Source organism: Dromiciops gliroides, chromosome X (genome assembly GCF_019393635.1).
Source record: "Dromiciops gliroides isolate mDroGli1 chromosome X, mDroGli1.pri, whole genome shotgun sequence".
NCBI classification, from domain to species: domain Eukaryota; kingdom Metazoa; phylum Chordata; class Mammalia; order Microbiotheria; family Microbiotheriidae; genus Dromiciops; species Dromiciops gliroides.
Window position 1 is genome coordinate 34,959,004 of NC_057867.1, and position 19,260 is coordinate 34,978,263.

Consider the following 19,260-nt stretch of genomic DNA (forward strand, 5'->3'; position numbering starts at 1 on the left):
CTTAAGCCTCATTGCCCCGCGAAAACAAACAAACAAAAAAGAAAAGGTGGTGAGTATTCACCAAAGTGGATGGGGCATGGGAAGTTAGGACATTCTAGATTGGAATCCTGCCTCTGATGCTTATCTATGGGACAAAACTTCTCTAATTCTCAGTTTCCTCTTCTGTTAAATGGAGATAATGCTACCTGTCATGTTCATGTCACAGGGCTGCTGAGGCTCCAATGAAATGATGTTTGTCAATCAATCTATCAGTGAACCAGCAAACATTTATTATGCTACACAAGCTTTGAATGAGTTCCATGAGGGGTCTTTGACATTCAAGAGTGCTGCTGACCCCTTTTATTAATTATCTGCTAGCAATGATTAATAAAATGATTAATTACCCAGAAAAACTCCATTTACTATGCTATGTCACAGAGATGGAGGTAGAAGGGACCTAAGGGGCCATCTGGTCCAATGTTCTCATTTTACAGGGGAGGAAACTGAGGCACCAGGGAAGTGACTTGCTCAAGGTCATACAAGCAGCCAGAGGCAGAGCCCCAGGTCCTATGACTCCAAAGCCAGAGATACAAAGACATCAATGAAACAGTTCCACTGGGAAGGAAGGCCCACTGAAAATCTTAACACCATATAAATGTCATCCATTACTGTATTCTACAAGAAGTATGAACATATAATGGGAAGATTGTTGGACTTGGGGGCAGGAGACCAAGGTTCAATTCCCAGCTCTCAAACTCCCTGGTTACTGTACTCTAAGTATGTTATTTCACCTCCTCTGAGCCACAGCTTCTGCATCTGTGCAATGGGTGTGACACCTCATGTACTACCCCACCTCTCATCTGCCTTTTGTGAGGAAAGTGCCCTGTTAACCCTAGAACATTATTAAGAAATGAGAGTACCAAGCTGATTGATTAATTTCTCTATAGTATCTCATTTGGGCCTCACAGCAAGCCTTTGGGCACCCCCTACTTTCTTGAGAAATCTACTGACCCAGCCACCTGAGGTCTGGGTGCCCCAACATGAACTAGAGAGGCAGAAGAAACAGATGGAAAATGCTCCCAAACTTTAGTGATTTGACTCTTGCTTTTTTTCAAGGCTACCGAATTAATCATTTCAATAAACTATTTTCCCCCAATCCGGAAATTCCACCTGCTTTTCCCACAGTGTACTTCATACGCATGTTCTCAGGACATGGGCATCACTGTTATGGTTATTGCTTTGAAATTCCTTGCCTAGCCTCCGGCCTAGGAGACACACAATCACTGTCACATGGGTGAAAGGAGGTGACAGGGAATCTACGATCCCATTTGAAAAGTGTTGTTTTGATGGCTTTTATTTTCACACCACATTCATTTCTGGATAGACCCTAGCACCAATGTTCCACACTGACAGTCCTCTCCAACAAAAGTTAGGGAAATGCATATTTCTCAAGGTCCACTTCCTTCATTCTGCACATGAAGAAATTGAGGATCAGAAAGGGTAAGTGACTTGCCCAGCGTCACACAGCTAGAAAATGTCTGAGGCAGGATTGTTGAACCTAGGTCTTTCTGGCTCTGCCCTAGCCACTACACCATGCTGCCGCATGGTGATTATAATTACCTGGCACTTAGTTGACTATTACTGTTCTTTCCATTTCCATTGTAGTTAAGTATATCGTTTCTTTGGTTGGACTAATTTCATTTTGCATTGATTTATTCTTGTGCTTCTCTAAATTCTTCGTATTCACCATTTCTTAAAGAACAGTAACTTTGCTTTGAGAGTTCACATGTTCTTTCAAAGTTACTTTCTTTTGCTTCTATTCTACCCAATTTTCTTCCATTTCTATTTTTTTGGGGGGGTCTAAATCTGTCATTTTTCATAAGTCCTAATTCTCTGGAGAGATTCTCAATCATATATTCAAAAATATCTACTCTGTTGTTTTTCTGTTTTTTTATCAACTCTGCTTTGAGAATTATTTTCCAACATAATTTCTCTCCTGATATATATATATATATATATGAATGTGCTCAAATGTTGACTATTCTTGAGTTCTTTGCTATGCACTATGTGTGTCATGTACTTTGTAGAATACATGAAATTCTCTGGCTTTTTTTACCAATGGGAATTTTTGGTTCATTTTCTTTCATAATATAATAGTTGTTCAATACATGAAAGGCCCTTTTTGGAATTGTGTCTCAATTTTCCTTTTGTTGTCATGAGCCTCACTTTTGCTCTTCTTGCTTATAATGTACACATTTCTCTTGGATTTTCTACCTTTGCACCTTTCCCCTGCATCCTCAGTGGCTTGTCTTTAAGTTTCCTCCTCGTTTGACTCCTCCTTCCACTATTCCACAGAGACTCTCCACCCCAGCCTATCCCCAGCCCCTCCATAGCTCCTTAGGTTGGGAAGTATGGGGACCGCAATGGATCCCTGCCCACAGTAAGCTCCATATGGAGATGGCTGACTCCATCTGGGTTTCTACCCCACCCCGTATTCATCAAAAACAGAAGGCCCTTCCCTTCTAGCCAACTCAGTGATGCCATGCTTCTTCTTCTCCTCTCCCTTCTATACACATAGACTCCATGGCTGGGTAGAATCAATGTCTTTCAACTCTTGCAGCATGGAGGGAAGTGTAACTGAGTCACTGGGACCAAAGGAAGCTAGGCAGGGGCTACGTCATAACACATAGCCAAACATTTCTTGCTTTAATGGTGTCCAACATGTGGGGCAGAAAGTAAGTGGGATCAGGAAGTATTTAAGCTCTCTGAAGTTATTTCAGGAGGTTTTTACCTTTTGGGGTGTTTCTATCTCCTTATAGATTCAGCGTTAGTTACTCTCAGTCGGGTGCATCTGTATTTCCTTCAAGGTTGTTAAGTTGGAGCTATATGTGGAAAATGACTACACTACCAGCTTGCTAATCATGTGATTGTAAATCGACTGTCCATTGAGAGCACATCAGAAAGAAGGATGTGTTTCATTGGCTCCAAGAGCAAACTCTAGTTCCAAATGTCTCAGCACTATTGGTAGCCAGCATCTACCTATGCGCCAAGGAATACAGCTCTCACGCTTATTGAACTGAATTTAGTTCAGAGTTTTTCAAAGTGGAATTTTGACAGCAATAATCCATCATGTAGGGCTAATCAAGGAAGGCTTCCTCGAGATGAGATGAAAGCAAGAGATGAAGAACACGGATTGGAAGAGAGAACTGGGGAGGACATTTTGGGTGGGCAGATGAGGCAGAGGCATTCCTGTCTAGGAATAAGAAAAATGTTTATGGGAGATGGCATTCAGCCTAGCTTGGCTGGGGCAGAGAAACTGTAAGGGGAAAAAGAAAATGAAGGTTGGTGAGTTGAGAGATAAGACAGGAAGGATCTGGAAGAAGACCTCAAATAACAGGCTAAGGGGGTGGGAGAGGATGCCACAAGCAATGGGGACCCGCTCGAAAGTCTTGAGCAGGGATATTACATGATGCCAGGTTAACAGCCTGCTCTGGGATAGATGTGAAGGAGAGACTGAAGACAGGGGTGAGGAGTTTTGCAGTTTCCTTGGAGAGCTTGCCAGTGCTTGGTGATATACTGCATCGCCAAGGGGCTGAAGGCAGCAAGATCAATTACGAAGCTGTTACAATGGTCAAGGTGATAAGGGTGGCAACTACAGGAATGGAAAGGAAGGAGGACGTGCCTGCTTATTTGCTCGCTTGCTTGTTTGGGGGTGGGATAGGGGTCTGGGATCTCACTGAGATAAGAAACTGCTAGTGAGGAAAGGCCTTCTGCCAATGCAGATGGGCACCTGCTCTGCAACTCAGATTCTTTTAGACTTGCCTGGGGGCCCTGAGAGATTAGGGTTTCTGTCCAGGGAGGCCCAGCCAGAAGAGGCCAGGGGTGGGACTTGAACCTAGGTCCTCTTAGCTCAGAGGCTGCCCAATCTCTAGCCAATACAACATACTGCTTCTCCTGAGAGACACTGCAGAGGAAAAAAATCAATAAAGAGAATAGAGCCTTACACAGAGTGGGAGTGGTAGGGAATGACAATTGTTCAGAGTCACCTGCAAGAAAGAGCAGCAGGGTTCTGAGGGGCACAGGGAGAAGCAGGGGAAGAGAAGGCACCTTGTGGAGTGTGTGTGTGTGCATGTGTCAGTACATGTGTCAATGTCTAGTGTGCATTTGGGTGCATTATTGATGTCTATTGTGCATGTGTGTGTGTTTGTGTACACTTGCATATGCATGGTCATATATGCACACATGGGTTATTCATGTATGCGTGCAACTGTATGTTGTGTATGTGTGCTGTTTATTTGTACATGTGTGCTATGTACACCATATGTTATATTGTGCAGTTTGTGCATATGTATGCATGTGTCTGTATGTTACACTGTGCACATGGGTGTGTGTATGATGTATCTGTTCATGTGTATATACATTCATGTGTGTATGTGTATTATGTGTAATGTATGTGTTTTGATTGCATGTATATGTCATATGTGAATTATGGTACATATGTGTGCATGTATATGTCCATCTATGTATATGTGTGTATGTATATCAGAGGCAGCTGGTGGCTCAATGGATGGAGCACCAGACCTAGAGTCAGGAAGACCTGAGTTTGAATCTTACCTCAGATATATACTAACTGGGTGACTTAACCTCAGTTGCCTTAAACACCCAGGGCCATCTCCAGTCATTCTAATGTATATCTTGCCACTAGACCCAGATGGCTCTGGAGGAGAATGTGAGGTTGGTGACCTTGCACAGTCTTCCCTCACTGAAATCCAATTCACTGCAAATCATGACATCACCTACCCAATGTCATGGTCCTCTGAGAACAAAGGTCAAACAACAACAACAACAACAATAAAATGGGGTTCATAATAGCACCTACCTTCCAGGGTTGTCGTAAAGATCAAATGAGATAACTGTAAAGAACTTAGCACAGTGCCTGGCACAGAGTAGGTGGTATATTTTTATTATTAGTGTATATGTGTACGTGTATGTATGTGCATGTAAATATGCATATGTATATGTGTGTATGTGTATTTGTATGTGTATTGGGGGTAGTCTGTGTCTCTGTCATGAAGGACCAGAGCACGAGCTAGACCCTTAAACACAAACCATCAGATTTTATTGTTCTAGCTGTGCACAGCATGTGATCTGGGTAGAAAGAGTGAGAGCTAGACATATTTATCCAGCATATTAAATTAAAACCTGTCTATTAAATGTTGAAAGAGCTGCTGAACAGAGCCTGGCTGTGTTCTCTCTGAATCAGAAAATGCTCTTTTATCCTGCAAGCAATGGGGAGCCACTGGAGATGTTTGAGTAGGAGCATGCTTATGATTTAGAGATTAATCAAATGGAGTTATATTGAATGAATTCAAGAGAAAGACTAGATAAGAAATGTCAAACAGCACAGGGCCAAGCACAGAGGCTTAAACTACACATTGAAGATCTTTTTCCAAAGTGACACCATAGAATCATAGAGCTAGAGCTAGACAGGCCCTTGGCTTCCATCCAGTCCAATCCCCTTCATTTTTACAGATGAGAAAACAAGGCCACACATAGGATCTTAGAGCTAGAGCTAGAAGGGACTTAAAGGGATATCTAATCCAACCTCCCTCATTTTACAAATGGTGAAACCAAGGCCCAAGGTGAGGAATTGTCCTGCCTAAGGTCACACATAAGATCCTAGATGTAGAACTGGAAGGAACCTCAGAGGCCAGCTAGTCCAATGCCCTCATTTTACAGAAGAGGAAACAGGCCCAGGGAGGGGAAGGGATTTATCCAAGGTCATACATAGGCTCCTAGATCTGGAGATGGAAGGGACCTTGCCTACACATGAGGTAGGCTGGGGTCAGGGAATAGTGAGTACTGAATACCAGATTACAGTGTTGGCATTTTCTACTATGAACAATAAGGAGCCACTGAAAGGTTTAGAGCAGAGGCACAAGAGGGGCAACCTGTGCCTTAGGAAGATTGATCTAGTGGTGTTGTTTGCCAGGAGACCAACTAAGAGTTTTAGAACAGTTCAGCTCAGTATTAATATAAGACTAATTCATAGCAGTTAAAGGGAAAGTCATTGAGAAGGAAAACTTCACAAGATTTGGTGATGTGTTACAGAAGGAAGAGACTGGAAGCAATTAAATCAGTTCAAGGGATATTACCGTAGCAGTCTTCTAGTTCACTCACAGAGTCATAGTTGTAGAATGGGAAGGGACTTTAGAGGTCATCTCATCTGAGCCTCTCATTTTACAGTTGAGGAAACTGAGACCCACAGAGGGAAAATAACTTGGCTAAGGCCACACAGCTAATACACAGCAACATACAGATTTGAATTTAGGTCCTATAACTCCAGGTTCAGTGTTCTTTGGTAACAGGTGGTAGGAATGGGACCAGAGAGAAGGGGAGAGATTCAAGAGAAGCTATGGAGGCAGAATTGACAGGGCCTAGCAGCCAACTGGATGTGGGGATGAAGGAGGAGGAAGAGTGAAAAATGGACACTGAGGAATCAGAAGGAAGGGCTTCTCTCCTGCGAGAGAGAATTGATGGCAGCAGGAATAGAGAGGGAATTCCACATTATAGAAAACTTTGGGGTATATTTTTTGCCTTTTGATTAAGCAAATGTCACTAATTAGCAGCTAGGGGCCAGACCATGAGGCCAGCTCTAACACAGAAAAGGCTCATTAGATTTGCAAAGGGTAAGGAGGGCCCAGGTCTGTTGCTGTTGTTGCTGCTTTTAGAATTCGCCAATGGGCCTAAGAGAACACACAGCATGCTGATTGCCAAAGAAAACATTTCAGATAGAGAGTTTCCATACAGAACATGCTGGATTCTATGCAGAATCCCTTTGCCCTTCTACCCAAACTTACCTGAGGTCCAGGTGGGCCTTGTTGTCCTTTGAAACCAGGCAAACCAGGCTTCCCAGGTGGGCCTGGGTCTCCCCTCCTTCCTGTCACTTGTCCGTTTCCAGGGACACCCCAGGGACCTCTAGGCCCTGGAAAACATTTATAACACAAAACAGATGTCTATATCATTATAAGCAAGAGGGCGAAATACAGCAAGAAACTTTGGGAAAACATCACAATTAACGTGTCCCTCCCCTCACCCTTAACCCTTGCCCAAGTTTTCTCTTCTCCAGGATAAACATCCTCTGTTCCTTAGACCATATGTGAGCAGTTCTCATGGTTGGGAAGTTGTCCCTGAACATCAAGCTGAAATCTGCCATCTTCCAGGTGATAGATGATGAAATACTCCAACACGATGAGTGAGTCTCTCTTCCAAGCTTCCCTTCTCCAGACTTCCGATGGCAAGCATTCAAGGACCTTCGCTATTAGGCTGGCCTAATGTCTGGAAAGACTAAGCTATGTGGGAAACAATTTTTGAGGCCAGTACTTCTGATAAAGGCCTCATTTCTAAAATATATCAGGAACTAAATCAAATTTATAAGAATCCAAGTCATTCCCCAATTGAGAAATGGTCAAAGGATATGAACAGGCAGTTTTCTGATGAAGAAACCAAAGCTATCTGTTGCCATATGAAAAAATGCTCTAAATCACTATTGATTAGAGAAATGCACATTAAAACAACTCTGAGGTACCACCTGACACCTATCAGATTGGGTAATATGACAAAAAGGAAAATAATAAATGTTGGAGAAGCTGTGGAAAAATTGGAACACTAATGCATTGTTGGTGGAGCTGTGAACTGATCCAACCATTCTGGAGAGCAATTTGGAATTATGCCCAAAAGGCTATAAAGCTGTGCATTACCCTTTCACCCAGCAATATCACTATTGGGTCTCTTTCTCAAAGAGATCATAAAAAAGGGAAAAGGACCCACATGTACAAAAATATTTATAGCTGTTCTTTTCGTAGTGGCAATTAATTAGAAACTGAGGGGCTGCCCATCAACTGGGGAATGGCTGAACAAGTTGTGGTGTATGAATATAATGGAATTCTATTGTGCTGTAAGAAACAATGAGCAGGTGGATTTCAGAGAAACCTGGAAGGACTTGCATGAACTGATGATGAGTGAGATGAGCAGAACCAGGAAAACATTGTACACAGTATCAACGTTATGTGTTGATCAACTGTGACAGACTTAATCCTTCTCAGCAATACAACTGTACAAGATAGTTCCAAAGGACTCATGATGGAAAAGGCTCTCCAAATCCAGAAAAAAAGAACTGTGGAATATGGATGCAGATTGAACCATACTATTTCTTTTATTTTGGGTGCAGTTGTTTTTTCTTTTTTGAGGTTTTTCCTTTTTGCTTTGATTCTTCTCTTATAACATGACAAATGCAGAAATATGTTTATTGTGATTGTAGATATATAACCTATATCAGATTACCTACTGTCTTGAGGAGAGGGAGGGAGGGAGGGAGAAAAATTTGAAACTAGAAATTTTATAAAAACAAATGTTGAAAACTATCTCTACATGTAACTGGAAAATAATAAAATACTTTTATAATTAAAAAAGAGACTAAGCTATGGCAATCAAGAATGAAACATTTCCTTAGTCTGAGCAGGGCCAAGGACTATCACCTTCCTGGTTATGGGCATCAGGCCACACTTGGGACAGCCCAAGGTCATTTTAGTTTTCTCTGTGGCCATATCATACCGTTGATTTGTAGCTTGTAGGCTATTCAAAACGAAACAAAACAAGACCAAAAACAACCATCTTTTCCCAGACAACCTGCTGTCCACCTATGTCCCTTTCCATCTGGTACTCGTGAAGTTGATTTTTTCTTGAACCAGAGTACAGAACTTTGCATTTATCCCAATTAAATTTCACTTTATTAGATTCAGCCCAATGTTCTAGTCTGTCAATATTTTTGGATCCTCACTCTGCCATCCAGTATGTCAGGTCTCTCTCCTAGCCCTGCACCATCTGCAAAATAATAAGCATGCCATCTGTGTCTTTATCCAAGTCATTGATAAACATATTAAACAGCACAAGGCCAAGCACAGATCCCTGGGGCATTCCACTGGAGACCTCCTGCCAAGGTGATGTCAAACTAATAATGATTATTCTTGGAGGCTGGCCATTTAGCCAGATCTACATCCAACCAATGGTATGATTATCTTACCCATCTCTCTCCATCTTTCCCATAAGAATTGAATGAGATATTTTGTCTAATAATTTGCTCACTAAAATCTCAGTAAAGTATATCTATAGAATCCCTTGATCTATTGGCTTAGTAATGATGGATGGATGGATGGATGGGTAAGTAGATAGATAGATGGATATATATGTAGATAGGTAGGTGGATGGATGGATGGATGGGTAGATAGATAGATGGATAGATAGGTATATAGGTAGGTGGATGGATAGATGGGTAGATAGATGGATAGATACGTATATAGGTAGGTGTATGGGTGAATGGATTGATAGATGATAGATTGATAGAGAGATAGATTATGGATGGATAGATAGTCCAGCATAGCCCATTCTTGATGAAACTATATTGTACCTTTGTGACCTTGACTTCCTTTTCTAGATACTCATTAACCATATCTAATACATGCCAGAATTTCATCATCACCATCAACCATTAATAAGCATTTATTAAGGGGCAGCTAGGTGGTGCAGTGGATAGAGCACCGGCCCTGGAGTCAAGAGTACCTGAGTTCAAATCTGGCCGCAGACACTTAACACTTACTAGCTGTGTGACCCTGGGCAAGTCACTTAACCCCAACTGCCTCACTAAAAAAATAAGCATTTATTAAGCATCTACTACTATGTACCAGTCACTGTGCTAAGTATTGAGGACATAAAGAAAGGAATGAACATAGTCCCTGCCCTTAAGGAACTCACAATTGAATGGAGGAAACAACATGAAAACACCTATGTACATTCAAGATGTATATATAGTGGGAGGTAATCTCAGAGGTATAGGGGATTTGGAGGGCCAGGAAATGCTTCTGAATTTCCTCAGGAACTGAAGTCAAGGTCATTAGGCTTACAACATCTAGATTCTAGTTTATTCCCTTTTTTGAAGATCAGGAAGATATGTGCTCTTCTCCAGTCCTATAGGACTCACCTGGTTTATACAATCTTTCACATATCACTGGCAATGTCTCAGGAATCACATCTACCAGTTCATTGATCAGCTGAGGACATAGTTTATCTTGGCCAAGAGACTTGAATTCATCAAGGGCTGCTAAGTGCTTTCTTACTATCTCATCAATTATCTTGGGTATCCGCAATTAGCCATATTTTCCCTGTCCTTTTCTAAGTAATTTTCTCCATTTAACAATTCAATAAACATTTACTAAGCTCCTATTACTGGCAAGGTACTGGGATTTTCAAACAACATCATCTCTGCCCACCAGTGGCTTATACTCTCCTTGGGCAGATTTGGAAAATGTGTATTTTTGTTGTTTTTGTTTGTCCAGTCATGACCCCATTGGGGGTTTGCTTGGCAAAGATACTGGACTGGTTTGCCATTTCCTTTCCAGCTCATTTTACAGATGAAAAAACTGAGGCTGTAAAGGGTTAAGTGATTTGTCCAGGGTCACACAGCTAGAAAGTGTCTGAGGCCATATTTGAACTCATGAAGATGAGTCTTGCTCACTCCAAGCCCAGAATTCTATCCACTACTCCATGTAGCTGCCTACATGCATACATATAAGTAAATAATAAGTAATTTCAAGAGGGAGAGAATGATAACAATGGGGAAGGGATGGGAAGGAAAGAACTCCTGTATGAGGTGGCACCTCAAGTGGGCTTTCAAGGAATTTTGACCTTAAATCAAGGAATATTATGAGACAGAGGTAAAAGAGGGCCTTGACTTGGGGACAATTTGGGATAGGGCAAGGAGGTGGGAAAAAGAATGTTGTGTATGGGGGACAATTGGCAGGTCAGTTTGAATGGAATAGAGAGTACATTGATAAAAGAGTGGAAAGGTAATATCAGATTGGCTAATATGACAAAAAAGGAAAATAATAAATGTTGGAGAAGCTGTGGAAAAATTGGAACACTAATGCATTGTTGGTGGAGCTGTGAAGTAATCCAATCATTCTGGAGAGCAATTTGGAACTATGCCTAAAGGGCTATGGGACTGTTCATACCCTTTGACCCAGTGGTACCACTGCTACGTCTGTATCCCAAAGAGATCAGAGAAGAGGGAAAAGGACCCACATGTACAAAAATACTTATAGCAGCTCTCTTTGTGGTGGCAAAGAATTGGAAATTGAGGGAATGCCCATCAATTGGCAAATGGCTAAACAAGTTGTGGTATATGAATGTAATGGAATACTATTGTGCTGTAAGAAACGATGAGCAGGAGGAGTTCAGAGAAACCTGGAAGGACTTACATGAACTGATGCTGACTGAGAGGAGCAGAACCAGGAGAATATTGTACACAGTAACAGCAACATCGTGTGATGTCTCAGCAGTGCAATGATCCAAAACAATTTCAAAGAACTCATGATAGAAAATGTTCTCAACATCCAGAAAAAAAGAACTGTGGAATATAAATTCAGATTGAACCATACTGTTTCTACTTTGGGGCTGTTTTTTCTTCTTTTTTTGAGTTTTTTTCCTGATTCTTCTTTCACGAGATGACTAATGCAGAAATATGCTTAATGTGATTGAACATATATAACCTATATCAGATTGCTTTCCATCTTGGGGAGGAGGGAGGGAAGGGAAGGTGGGAGAAAAATTTGGAACTAAACATTCTATGAAAACAAATGTTGAAAACTATCCTTATATATAACTGGGAAATAATAAAATACTTTTATTGAAAATATATTACTTCAGGGGCAGCTAGGTGGCGCAGTGGATAGAGCACTGGCCCTGGAGTCAGGAGGACCTGAGTTCAAATCCAGCCTCAGACACTTGACACTTACTAGCTGTGTGACCCTGGGCAAGTCACTTAACCCCAATTGCCTCACCAAATATATACACATACACATATACACAGATATATTGCTTCAAATAAAGGGATGATTCAGAGAAAGATAAAAAAAGAGTGAAAAGGTAAATGGGAATCAGACTATGGGAGGCTTTATGTGGTGATTCTGGATTTTATCCTAGAAGCAATAAGAGCCACTGAAAATTTTTGAGTGTGTGTGTGTGTGTGTGTGTGTGAGATGTGGCCAGATGTATCTAGGGGAGAGATTGTGTAGGTGGAAAGAAAGGGATCAACGGAATAGATGGTGCAGAGGCAGGAACAACTAGACCTTGCCAAGTTATTGTACATGGATAGTTAGGGCAATCAAAGAATCAAGGATGCTTCACAAATGTTGTAAGCCTGGATGCCAGGAGGATGGTGTGTCTTCAACAGTGATAAGGAATTCAGGAGAGGGGTGGGGCTGGGGGGAAATGGAATGAGCTCAATTTCAGATACCCTGAATTTGAGATACCTATGGATGTTCAGGAAGAGATGCCCAGCATGTAGCTTGTCATGTGAGACTGGAATGAAAATGAGAGGCTTGGAGTTGATGGGCTCCGAGGTCCTTTCCAGTTCTAGATCTAGGAGTTCGTGTGTGACCTTAGACAGATCATTTCACCTCTCTGGGACTTGGTTTCCTTCTCTTTAAGATGAGGGGGTTGGGAGGGGGCAGCTAGATGGCATAGCGGATAGAGCACTGGCCCTGGAGTCAGGAGGACCTGAGTTCAAATCTGGCCTCAGGCACTTAACACTTACTAGTTGTGTGACCCTGGGCAAGTCACTCAACTCCAATTGCCTCACCAAAAAACTCCCCAAAACAACAAAGAAAGATGAGGGGGTTGGACTAGATGTACATTGAGGTCCCTTCCAGCTGTAGGTCTATAATCACAGTGGTGAGGTTTTCCAAAAACTTAGCTAGAGTGGTTCTGGGAAAGCAGGCCCACAGTTCATTGTTGTTTCCATGCCAAGAGCCTTTCTAGTTTGGCAAAGACCTGGTTGAACATTCATTGTTCTTGCATGTTCTTCAAGAACCTAAGATAAAATCCACATCAGGCATCAGAGGGGACTATGTCATCTAAGCAGAAGTCATCCAGGCCATTCTGAGAGTACAAGTAAACTTGGCCAAAACCCAAGTCACATAGCACTGATTAAAGCACCTAGTATGTGCTAGGCACCTTGCTCATAGCACTGAAGGCTAAGCCTTCTGGCAAGGGCTGGGTGCCAAGAAGTTGCTAGTAGGTCTGGGACTAAGAAATAGAGTATCAAAAATGTCTAGGGCAGGGCAGCTAGGTGGCACAGGGGATAGAGCACCGGCCCTGGAGTCAGGAGGACCTGGGTTCAAAACCGGCCTCAGACACTTAACACTTACTAGCTGTGTGACCCTGGGAAAGTCACTTAACACCAAATGCCTCACTAAAAAAAATGTCTAGGGCATCAAGATGAGCTACATAACAAGAAACTGAGAGCTGAAACTCAGACCACCCTTCCTCTAGCGAACTGACTTCCTGATTTCAAGCAAAAAGAGTCCCTTTGTAGGAATTACATCTCAAAGTAAGAGTATCAGCAGATGGATTTAAATTTAATGTAGGGGTTCTTGGCCTGTTTTGTGGTCTGGACTCTTCCCTTGGGCAGGGAGGTTGGAGAAGCCCACAACCCCTTTCTCAGAATCATGTTTTCAAATACATAAAAGAAAATGCCCAAGATGGCAAAGAAACCAATTTCTTGAAGTACAGTTATCAAAATATTTATAAAAAAACCAAGTTCAAAAACCAAGTTCATGGACCCCAGGTACACTCGGCTTATAGAATCTAGGCTGGGATATTATTTTCAACCAGTATTAAAAGTCCACGTGTCTTGTTCCATTACCCAGTTTTCTTTGCCCCCAAACCTGAGGTCTAAGGACACGTGTTTGTCATAGAATCACAGAGCCAGACCTGGAGAGACCTCAGTGCTTACCTAATCCATCCAGTTCTTTATGCAGGTTTGAAGATTAAAAACGTGTTTTTTTTTCCATTTTAAAGACAATATGACTTCAATAGGGATTATCTGATGTGACCAAGGGAGTTCATGAAACCCAGTGTCCTTTCCAAAGAGCTCATAAATTAGTCACATAACCTTTCCTGACAAGCAAAAGCATGACCGGGTAGCTGGTGACTTTATAGATGAGCAAAGGGAGATGAAGCAACCTGTTCAAGGTCATGAAAGGAAGAAAACAATGAGCATTTATTAAGTGACTACTGTATAACAGACACTGAGCTGGGGACATAGCAAAATATACACACATATGTGTGTACATATATTTACATATATAGATGTAATATATATGGATAAAACAAATGTGTGTGTGTTTTTAAATAGTCCCTGCTCTTAAAGAGTTTACATTTAAGCATTAGAGGTAGGATTTGAACTCAGGTCCTCTGCCTCTACAGTCAATGTTCTTTCCAAAAGGCAGAATGACTGGGTGAGGGGCAAAAATACCCTGAAAATGGCATGCTTGGTCATTGTGCAGACATTTCCAGCAAGTTTCCAACCTAGCTCTATTCTGCCTGGCATGTAAGAAAGAAGAAGCAGCCACAGAGACCATCTCTGTCCTTTGACATACCTACAAACAACAGACCAGTTTATTTTATTAATTCATTCATTCATTCAATTATTTTTGCGGGGCAATGAGGGTTAAGTGACTTGCCCAGGGTCACACAGCTAGTAAGTGTCAAGTGTCTGAGGCCAGATTTGAACTCAGGTCCTCCTGAATACAGGGTCGGTGCTTTATCCACTGTGCCACGTAGCTGCCCACAACAGACCAGTTTAAATGGGATGGTCTGGAACAACTAGATATCTATCTATTCATCCATCCATCCATCCATCCATTATTTTTCTCTCCCTTCCTTCATTCTCTCTCTCTCTCTCCCTTCCTTCTTCCTTTTTTCTCCTCCCTCCCTCCCTCCCTCCCCACCTCCTTTCTTAATAAAGCACCTATCAAACAAACTTGCCTAAATGAGATTTTTCTCCACAAATCTAAGAAGCTGGCTTTTAAATTTGGGGCCTAGAAAATATATAATTTGTATTAGAAATTAGGTAGCAGCTCAGTTCAAGATAAATAAGCTACTTCTAAAAACATCCTGAGAAGAGAGATGGGGCTACGTTATATCTTTCTATTTTTTAGAAAGATAACCTTTTTGTGGCCCTCTTCATCAACGGGTAACTTATTAAAATACAGTCCTGGTCTGAAGACGTAGGTGCCGGAAGATCACTACTCTTGCAGGTAGAACAAGATATTGGCTAATCCATCGCCCTTTGAATCCAGGCATTTCTGGGGCTCCTGATTTTTAAATTAACAAGGCGCTAATGATATACTGGTAAACACCGGATGTTGTTCTGTACAGTGATCCCTTCCATTTCTGAGAATAACTATGAATACACAGATGAAAGTCATGTTAGGCAATAAGGTTTTGCGAAAAGAAATCTGCATGTAGAGGTCACCCATGGGCCAGACACGCAGTTCTAATTCTTTATGCGAGATAAAAACACGTTGTTGATTTTTCCATTTTAAATCCAATATGACTTCAATAGAGATTATCTGATGCGACCAGGAGAAGTTCATGAAACCCGGTGTCCTTTCCAAAGAGATCATAAATTAGTCACATGACCTTTACTGACAGGTGAAAGAAAGCAGGGAGCAGGTATCAGGGAGGTGGGGGGGGGAAGGGAAGGGAGGGGGCGGCAGCTCAAGCTCTCCTGTGACTTCCCCCGGCACAGTGGAAAGTCCATTTCTCTTATAACCCAGAGAAGACCATAAAAACACGAGTTGACTAGTGAAGAATCTGACCTTGAGACCCATAGAGGGTCAGAGGTGACCCAAAGCCCCAAGATCGATGCTGGAAGGGTCAGATGGCGGTGCGCAGGAGAAAATAAGATTGTTAGTTAGAGGCAGCCCGCGTTACTGCACAGGCTGAAAAGCAATCCGTCTTGTACACTGGGGGTACATCATTATCAATACACATGCAGGATCAGTCGTACAGAAAGCCAAATATTTTTCAGTGCAATCTATTCTGAAGCCATTATATTAACCCTACTACTGCAGGTCCCTAAAGGAAATGTCTCAGAGACTAATGGGAGGATCATTGACTTAGAGCTGGAAGGTACCTCAAATGCCTTCTTTTTACAAAAGAGGAAACTGAGGTCCAGGGAAGGGAAGGAACTTTGCCCAGGTTCACACGCAGGATCCTACGTCTGGAGCTGGGAGGGCTCTAAGAGGCCACCAAGTCCAACTCCCGCATTTTATAGAGGGGGAAACTGAGGCCAGGGGAGGGAAAGGGACTCTGCTCAGATTCACACACAGGATCCTATGTCAGGAGCTAGAAGGGCCCTCAGAGGCCGAGTCCAGCTTCCTCATTTTACAGAGGGGGAAACTGAGGCTCAGGAAGGTTAAGAGACTTCTCCAAGGTCACACAACTAGTAAATAGAAGAGCTAGGATTTGAACCTAGGTCATCTGATTCCAAATGCAGCAAACACTCTCTATGATGACTCACCCTGTCTGTCTGTCTCTCTCTTTTGCAGGGCAATGAGGGTTAAATGACTTGCCCAGGATCACACAGCTAGTAAGTGTCAAGCGTCTGAGGCCGGATTTGAACTCAGGTCCTCCTGAATTCAGGGCCGATGCTTTATCTACTGTGCCACCTAGCTGCCCCCCTCACCCTGTCTCTTTGTATAACAAAATCATTTATTTCCTCTAGAGCACTCAGCTCCTTTTATACAAGGGGCATTTTTGCCACATTTTGTGTCGGTCTTGGATTTTTCCATGCCTCACTCAAAAACCTCATCTCTTCCTCTAGTCAATCTGACCCACAGAGTCACAACAGCCATGAGTTGCTATTACTAGCAACCTCCCTGGAATGCTTTGCGTCCTTCACAAATATGCCATAAAGATGCATTTTGAATTTTAAATAATAGCTTATCAGGGGCTTCCATGCATTACTGCACATTAGAGAGAAAAATCCAGTGTACATTTGTTTTTTGTTGAACTCCAGGAAATGAGAAGCTTGAGTGATAGTATTTCTCGAAGGTGCGAAGATTGTCAGTAATTTTTTTTAAAAAATGTTGACATGCAAGATTAAATGAAAATCACAGAAACCATCACTGATACGTCCTTATGATTCAATGCAGTTATTTGAGCAGGGCCAGATTTGCTGTTTGAAAATCAAGAAAAGAACAAGCTTGTTACAGTAAAAGGAAAACAGTCTGTGAAAAAGACAATTCTTGGCTAACGGTAACTGTCTGGAGTGTTTGTAAACACAATCCACTCTTACAAGTCTTGCCTCGAGTTGTAGAACACTGAATATTACAACAGGAAAGTAGAACATTATGGGACGGACGGACGGACGGACACACACACACACACACACACACACACACACACACACACAACCAGGAGTCAGAAGACCTGAGTTCCACTGGCAGCTATCTCCTATAACAGCTTTGTTACCTTGGGCAAGTCACTAGGGCTCTGAGACTCAATTTGCTCATTTGGAAAACAGGGAGAATAAAGACCTTGATTTCCCTGCTTCACACAGCTGTGGCCCAGAGGAGTTTAGGCATGGGAAGTTGCATCAAATAAACTGTAAAGTGCTCTGTGGACATGAGATGATTAGTAGTATCTCTGTTAATACACTAGTGTGTCTATTTGTTAAATCCAGGGGGTTAGAATATGGAAGCATGTACATGGTCCAGCTGCCCACAGTGCTCTCATTTACTTATGCTCTGAACCATGGCCTCTCACCGCCACCCCCCAGTAGAAATGTAAAATTCAAATCCCAGCTCTAGTTGTTTGACCTTGGAGAAGTCTCTTAACCTTCCTGAGCCTCAGTTTCCTCCTCTGTGAAAGTGTTCCCCCACTAGAATATAAATTCCTTGAAGACAAGGGCTGCCACTTTTTGGTTCTGTAACCCTAACATCTAGTACAATGTTTGGCAAACAGTAGGTACTTAATAAATGCTTGTTGACTTTATAGAACATCAGGGAATGCAAGCTCCCTGAAGGGAGGGACAGTTTTACTTTTTGTCTTTGTTCTGTCCAGCACTGGGCACAGTGCCTGACACCTAGAGTGTAAGTACTTCAATGCTTGTTGACTGACTACTAGGTCCTTCTCTAGAGAATGCTGTCTCCCTCTATAAAATAGAGTGTCAGAGGGAAGGGACTGCTTCTTTCTTTGTACTTCTCTCAGCACCTAGCATACAGTAGGAGCTTAATAAATGCTTGCTGGGGCAGCTAGGTGGTGCAGTGGATAAAGCACTGGCCCTAGATTCAGGAGGACCTGAGTTTGAATCAGGCCTCAGACACTCGACACTTACTAGCTGTGTGACCTTGGGCAAGTCACTTAACCCTCATTGCCCCACAAAAAAAAAAAGAGAAAGAAAAAGAAGGAAAAAAATAAATGCTTGCTGATCGAGTGATTACTGTAAGAATCAAATGAGATTTTAAAAGGTAAAGAAAGCATAATGTAAATGTCAGCCAGTTCGACTCTGACTGAAGAGTCCCGAGGCAGAATTCATTCCGGGTAGGAGAGCATAGTTTGGTTCCATAATGAGCAACAGATATGAGGAGATCCACATCTGGGATTGCAATTCGAACTTAGTGCTCAGCCATTTGATTTGCGAGTTGAGAGGGCTGATTAAATATGTAGCAGCTCTTAGAACAATACCCATTAAAAAGAGGCTTGATGATTTCATTGGGGTTGGTGGCAAGGCAACCTGATAAAACAGCATAGCAAGACTTCCCAAACTCGAGTTTTTCCAACTTAATATTGTTCTCCGTTATATGCCAAGTCAATTTCATGCATGGGGCCCTCCATCCAATATACACCAGAATAGAGGGCCAGTGAAAACAAAACAAAACAAAACAAAACAAAACAAGGCCGAGCTTCAGAAAGAAGTGATAATTAGCTAAGGCAATGCAATCATTTGAATACTCTGTTTTAAACAATGATCTATTTCAGGTTGGAGTTCTAGTTCTAGCCTTCCCTCTGCCTTGGAGAGAGTTTAATGTTAATGGATGAAAGGAAAGGAGAATGATCTCACTTCCATCTTGTCTGTCACAGGGAAAAACATCTTCATGCTGGGTAGAACAAACATAGTTGGGAGGGAATTGAAACTCAAGATAGGTGAGAAGATAGTAATGGAGCACCTAGCGGCTCGAAATAAGTTCAGGTCTCCTGATCTGAACCAATTACACCTCCCAGAACGAAAAGAACTTGCAGCTGAACTTTGGTTGGGGAACTTGTTGGAACTGTGGAGAGAGAGAGAGGTGTCTGGAAATGGGCAAATGTTCTGGTTTTCAGAAAGAGGATGGGAGGCGGATCCTGTAAAGACTGTTAGGCATGGGGGCAGCTAGG

The 19,260-nt window shown here is 42.2% G+C and overlaps 1 protein-coding gene across 1 annotated transcript in view; it reads right to left on the reverse strand.

Moving 5' to 3' along the window:
- The window catches only part of COL4A5 (collagen type IV alpha 5 chain), a 208,953-nt gene that overhangs the window by 22,169 nt on the left and 167,524 nt on the right, over positions 1–19,260 (reverse strand). Inside the window, exon 42 of the mRNA XM_043974872.1 lies at positions 6,840–6,964. Within this exon, the coding sequence (XP_043830807.1) occupies positions 6,840–6,964 (125 nt within the window). The remainder of the gene's footprint in view (positions 1–6,839; positions 6,965–19,260) is intronic.